The sequence below is a fragment of the Gymnoscopelus braueri genome (genome assembly GCF_963280865.1).
Source record: "Gymnoscopelus braueri genome assembly, chromosome: 7".
NCBI classification, from domain to species: Eukaryota; Metazoa; Chordata; class Actinopteri; order Myctophiformes; family Myctophidae; genus Gymnoscopelus; species Gymnoscopelus braueri.
This window is the reverse complement of record NC_137608.1, coordinates 14,075,532-14,082,746: the sequence shown is the minus strand read 5'-3', so window position 1 is coordinate 14,082,746 and position 7,215 is coordinate 14,075,532. Positions and strand designations below refer to the sequence as shown.

The window sequence follows — 7,215 nt, the reverse complement described above, 5'->3', positions numbered from 1 at the left end:
GAAACGTATTTGAGCTGCAGAAAGTGCAGACTGTCTGCAGACAGACAGACAGACAGACAGACAGACAGACAGACAGACAGACAGACGGGGGGAAAAACATGATCTCCTGGCAGGGATAAAATATATATATATTTTAAGATTCCTGGGTTATCTAAATCATATTCTGAACATACTGCATTCTATGTTTTTAATCATTTTAACGTATAGTCCAAAATCTAAATTGCTGTCAAATTAGGTTTATGTTCACTAAATAGTACAGGAGTATAAGCACTATAAGCACACAGGCAGAAATGATTAAGGATACATAGGATACAGATAGACCTTTATTGGTCCTTTTAAGGAAATTCATCTGCTTTGGGAGTCAACAGTCATCAAAGGAAACCACAAAAACAGCTACTAAAAACAACAGGTAGGATAGAAACGTTAGGTACTAGAGAGATACAAAGGCAAACAATATAATGAGGCCAGCAAGGCCAGGTACATTTCTCTTTACAGCATAACAGCAAAGGTACATTTCTCTTTACACAGCCAGCAGAGGTCACATTGACACTATAATATTTTAAAAACAAACAAGCATAATCCCTGCCTCTGTGTGCTTTCTCTTGTGGACTATTTAGTATTTGGGGATTCAGAAATATGAAGGCATATTCACTTAGATTGTAGGATTATAGCACCGCAGAAATACACTTGTGGAATATTAAATGAACTTGGACATGAGGATCCTTAAACACCAACCGTGAAGTGGAGACATGGGAGAAACGCATTGTCATGGAAATGTTAAAAAGCCTCTCTCTGCTCGTTGCTTTGATGTAAACTGTCCGGTAACGCTATGTTCGTTTGTTTTAACGTCTCGTCGTGAATCTTTGATCTGAACAGACCTTTAAGGTGGTCATCAAAACAAAGACTCTTCATGAGAGAAGATCTGTTCTTCTCTCATGATTATTTTGATACTCAGCATGGGTAAAGAATCAGTATGGGGTACCCAGTTCCTGAAAATATACATGTTCCTTGTATGAATTATAGTGATTTCATGAGCAAGTCATCAATATGTAGGTTCTCCTTAAATGGATTTACACAAACTATCCAACCCAAGATGCAGACGATATCTAAAGTTTAAAATGCATATTTGTCTGATGAATCATCAAGATAAGATAGGAACAATCCATCTAGCTACATTTCATTTCGAACCTTAATTTCACCTCACCTTGTGTGTTTTTGCTGTCTCTGTGCATGCACAAAACAGATCTTAAAAAAGCATATCTGAGTTTCTACGCAACATGAAATGTATTAAGAAAACCTTGATGTCAGAATGTGTTTGAACCCATGGTGTGCGTACAGCTTAGACTACAGAGACGTAGGAAACCGTGACAGATGGTAAAAGAGGATGAAGCTGAAAATGTCTTGTCTTGTCATTCTACTGCAAGGCTGCTATGCTATCAAATGATCAAACGTAGGCTACACCTCAAACTTTGTTACGCTTATCCACTTAGTAACACCACCGACTACCACCATGCTTAGGTTCACTTCAATTTATAATTTTCTGTAGTCAGGTTTTCAGAATATTAATAAATTGTATTATAGGTATTTCATTGGGTTAGGGGGTTATAAAGAGCCCATTGCAATGGCAAGACCAATCTCTCACGACAGATTCTGCTAACAACAGAATCTGTCAGCACCACTGCCCTAAACATGTATTGTTGTTAGTAGGAATAAACACAGAAGCACCCGGGAGGAAGTGGATTAATAAAGGGGAGGAGCCAAACCGAGTTCCTGTTTCTACAATTTTTTCCCCCCTTTTTTAACCGAATGGGTTCCCAGATTGTGGCAAGACAAGCCTACAGTAGTACCTCTAAACATTACTGTTTGTGTTTAGTGTTTACTCATTTGATTGGTCCTCCACCTCCACAATGTGGCCTTTTGTTTTAATTGAGGAGGCCGTTTCTCAGCGCTGTGTTTAATGAGCCTCTGTTGCCAGGGAGGCCAGTTTTAAATTGAGTGCCAACTCAATTTAAATTTAAATCTGCCACAACCGTTATGTCAATGCCATCCAGGTCAGCAGTGATGTCGCATCACCATCACTGCAGGTTTTCCGCAGTATGTATGAAAGCCTATAGGATTCTATTCTGAATTTTAATCCATTAAGACCGTGAACGTGTCACTTTAGATTTCTTTAGCTATTAAAAAATAGCAGATATACAAGCTCACAAGCTTGTAGATCTGCTATTTTTGGGGGGGAAAATCGTGAAAATGTGTGCAAATCTTTGAATATAATATATATTTTTTTTACTCAAATCTTTGCTTCTGGGGGTCCCTGGAACAAAATATTTTGAGATGGGGGGGGTCCGACAAATACATATAATTTTGGGTGGTCCTTGACATGAAAAGTTTGAGAACCACTGATATTATAGCAACATACGTTTTCTTTTTTTTTAACTGTTAGGATTTAGAAGACATTTGTAGAATCCCCAGAAGCAAAGATTTTAGTTTAAAAAAGTTCCCTTTAAAAAACATATATATTCAAAGATTTGCTTAACTTTTCAAGATTTTTCAACAACAAAACAAATAACAGATTTACAAGCCCATAGCACGGCACTCAGTGCCGCGCTATGAGCTTGTAGATCTGCTATTTTTGAATAGCCAAAGAAATAAAAAAATGACACAGTATGCGTTCCCGGTCTTAATGGGTTAATGGCTCCTGACCAAGACTGGGACCAGTTCAGTTTTGCCAGTTTGCCAGCTATAGCAGATACATAAACAGTCTGTGTGCCTGGCCTGCATGATGTGTGTGTGTGTGTGTGTGTGTGTGTGTGTGTGTGTGTGTGTGTGTGTGTGTGTGTGTGTGTGTGTGTGTGTGTGTGTGTGTGTGTGTGTGTTTTGGAGATGGCAGAGGCTCTAGACCGGATGGCACTGGTTAACCCATTAAAACCGGGAAAGCATCTGTGTCATTTTAGATATTAACCATATTTTATACTTTGGCTATTCAAAAATAACAGATATCCAAGCTCAAAGCGCGTCACTTCGTGCTGCACCGTGAGCTTGTAGTGAACATTTTTAACTGAAGTCTTTGATCCTGGGGGTCCCTGGAACAAAATATTTTTAGATGGGGGGTCCGCGGCCAAATATGTTTTTGGGGGTCCTTGACATGAAAAAGTTTGAACACCACTCATATAGAAACATGCGTTTTTCAGAAAACTGTTAGGATTTAGAAGACATTTGTAGAATCGGCCTCAGTTCTTAATGGGTTAACCACTTCTATCCTGGCGCCCCTATTTTGGGCATTATATGTGAAAACTCAAAATATTTTAAACGCTTTAAAAAAAATTGTATTGCAAAAAATATATATAACTGCAAAAAAAAAATGCAGATCTACAAACCCTCACACCGCATCAAATCATGGCATGACACGTTGTAAGCCTGTAGATCATCTATTTGCACAATTTGTTGTAGACGATGAATTATGTAGGGCTTAAGTGGTAAAATGATAGCCAACACTGTATGATGTTGGACTGCTCTCCAGAGGGTGGAGTACAGTGCAACATCACATGAATTTTTCAAAAGGATTACAGTGATTCGTGCTGTAAACGGGGGAGAAAAAGCTATGCCTTGCAATGAACACTAAAGATTGTGACCAGAATCAATCAATAACAATTGTCAATCCAAGCCAGGCCTGTGTTGGTTTCTATAAGAATATGATCAATATTATTCCCAGAAGAAATGTCACTGTGTAACTAATCGCTAATCAATCACTAACCACCTCCACATTGTGATTATCATACAATGCGTGAATGTCACATATTACCTAAATATGCTGAGTATCTCATTTCTTCTTACTGTTGCCTATATTTTCTCTCATTTCCTTTAATCATTCTCTCTCCCTCTCTCTCCCTCTCTCTCTCTCTCTCTCTCTCTCTCTCGCTCTCGCTCTCTCAGTGACTGGGTCATGGTTGGGCTCCCAGGGGTAAACACAGACAGATCACAGCAGAACAGCGGCCACTACACCCCCACTGGGAGAGAGAAAGCAAGAGGGGGGAGCGAGGGAATGAACGAGGCAATGAGCGAGGTAACGAGCGAGGGAACGAGCGAGGGAACGAGTGAGGGAACGAGCAGAGGGAACAAGGGACAGAGGGAGAGGGAGTGAGCGATACTGAAAGAACTGACCGCGGTGGGTCTATATGTGATACATATATCATTTATAACAATCTATATGTGAATATATGCATCATAACTGGATATACTGTATGTGACACATTATAAGTATAAGTGTCTATACAGTATGTGATACATAATAGTCTATACATGATACATTGTAACATAACATTTATATGTGATACATTATAACTGTGCTGTGCAGTAGGCTTATGTGACAATGTGGCATTACAATAAATGAATGAATGAGTTTTTATTGTCGTGGCTTGTCTTACGACCCATGCCGTAGGCTACACAGGATTATAAGGCACCAAAGGTAACACGGTCGGTAAACACAGTTTACGAAAGGAAAAGTTCATATTGAAATGATTTGTCTGTATGTTCTCTTTGTTCGCTCATCACATTATTTCTCCAAATAGATGCTCTAAAAGTGCTAATATCCTGAGTTCAACGAGCCATTTCAGTCTATCTACATCACTGAACCGAATCAAATCTAGGTTTTGACATCAGTTTTTAAAGGCTAATCGTGATGTAAAGGACGTTAAAACACAAGGTGGCACTCATTCTGGATGTCAATGAGATCACAGTAATTAGGAACGCACTCTTCCTCTGTAACCCTGGGTAACAGCCATCTGAAGGTGCAGGGACCACATCCCAGACTCAGCCTTTGTCTTTTGGACAGCATGAGAGCACAAACATATTTGTCCACAGGCGTAGTCCTTTGGTTTATATCAGCTATTCTCAACCTGTGGGGCCAGGGCCCACTGGAGCGCCATGAGCTTATTGCAAGTGGCCCCCCCAAATAATTGTCCGAACGCTTTTGAGATTTTCAAGTTGGCCCTGATCCAGAAAAGGTTGAGAACCACTGATTTATACAATATCTCTGACCGTTCTTACTGACATGCAACAGTTCTTGTTTAATCAAGGTGTTGTCTGCGTACAGCTTTTATTTTTAAACACAAAGAAAATATGCCCCGATTCATATAAATGCAATCTTCACTTGCAATATCCTTCATGTCATACATTGTAACATTATTATAACATTCTGTATGCGTTCATATGGAAACACACGCGCGCACACCCTCGCGCACGCGCGCACGCACACACACGCACACACTTACGCACGCACGCACGCACGCACGCACGCACGCACACACACACACACACACACACACACACACACACACACACACACACACACACACACACACACACACGCACACACGCACACAGTCACGCACACAGTCACACACACAGTCACACACACAGACACAGATACACACGGTGTTAATTAAAATCTGAGAATGGACCCACCGGGCCCGTATTTCAGAGTTAAATTAACCATTAACAGCAAGACAGGCAGGCAGCTAGACGGATACAGGATAGGTGGGCACTATAGGGACATCTGGGCACCTCAATGTCAAATTGGCAATTTTGTCCAAAATGTAAAAACATATATATATGTATATTTGAAAAAAGGTCCTAAGTAATTAGTATACATGTATACATGATGTGAACATGCACGGTACATCATTATTTATCCTTCAATTTCTTGTTTATGCCCCAAAATGACAGGATATAGAGCTTTTGTAGCAATTTGTAGCAATTGTAGAAATATTAGACCTTAATTGTCGAATGTTTTAAGCATGTTCTAATCATGTAGACTTTACTTTACTTAAAAACATTTTCCAATTATTAATTTTGTTTTGCATTTTGGAAAAAAATGCCAATTTAACACCGAGCTGCCAACTCTTCCTTGGTGCCCACATATTCTGTTACCCTCTAGACCAGTGGTTCTCAAAGTGGGGTCCAAGGACCCTCTAGGGTTCCTTGAGGGGGTTCAAAATGGACCCTCACAGGTCTATAACTCTGAGAGCATACAAACAGAACCAAATGGACCCGAACGGGTCCATTTGGTTCTGTTTGTATGCTCTCAGAGTTATGTTGGGTCATTCAAATTAAAATGTGTGAGAACCACTGCTCTAGACCAGCAGAGAGTGAGACAGACAAGAGGAGGACAGACAGAGAGACACTCGGGTCCATGATGGACGCTCTAGACCTGGTTGGAGATGAGGTCTTCGCACACAGACAGGACCAGAAGACCTCATCTCTAGTAGAGTGAAACAGACAAGAGGAGGACAGACAGACAGACAGAGAGACACACAGAAAGGTCCATAATGACGATGATCTCATACCTGGTTGGAGATGAGGTCTTCACACACGGACAGGGCCATCTGGATGGCGTTGGGCTTGTGCGTGACGGAGATGGCGTTCATCTTGAACTTGTCCCGGCCGTAGATGGCGTTGGCCTGGCTCACGGCGTCCTTAAACACCTGTTCGTAGCGCTTCTGGCTGAGCACGGCGCCGAGGTTCACCACCTTGGGCTCGCAGCTGCCGCGGGCGGCGCACGAGCACAGGACCACCAGGACCAGCAGGAACAGGACCCTCATTCTGGAGGAGGACAACCAGAACAGAGCCTATATAGGGCAGAACCTCCCAGGGTTCTCCCGTTGTTAGGGTAGAACCTAGGGTAGAACCTAGGGTAGAACCTAGAACCTCCCAGGGTTCCCGTTGTTTTTTTTTTTTTTAGATCAGAACGGTCGAAATTGGAGAATGAAGAAGAAAAAGCAGGGGGGGGGGGATACTAAAAAGAGAGGCTTTTAGAAGTAAAAAGAGAAGTGTTTTTTCATTTTTCTGCGGGGAAAAACAACGACCCCCGTCCCCGTCGATGACACCACCGTGTCCTTGCGACCCCCCGTAGAGAACAAACAGCGTTGGAATGTTAATCTAATGACGAACGGACGGAGACGATGTTCATTTAATCTATTTAATCTCTTTTTTTTGTCGTTTAAAAGATGAAAAATAATAAACAAACCACTAGTCAAGAAAAAAACACACGCTCCGAATTCCTGCGCGTTTGATCCTGTTGATTCAGTATTTGTTGCGTTCGTCGTTCTTCATGGACATGTAGGATTTAAATTGCCTGATGTCTTCAGCGTGTCCGTTCATATATATATATATAAAAAATGTAATTTAAAAAATCGTGACATCGGCTCTAATAGCCTAGAA

General features: G+C 41.2%; 1 protein-coding gene across 1 annotated transcript in view; it reads right to left on the bottom strand.

Moving 5' to 3' along the window:
- grin1b (glutamate receptor, ionotropic, N-methyl D-aspartate 1b) overlaps window positions 1-6,596 on the bottom strand; it is a gene marked incomplete at both ends in the record, with an annotated part of 66,138 nt that extends 59,542 nt beyond the window's left edge. The window contains 1 exon segment of the mRNA XM_080433391.1: window positions 6,342-6,596. Coding sequence (XP_080289517.1) covers window positions 6,342-6,596 — 255 coding nt within the window.
- Between the last annotated feature and the right edge of the window lie 619 nt (window positions 6,597-7,215).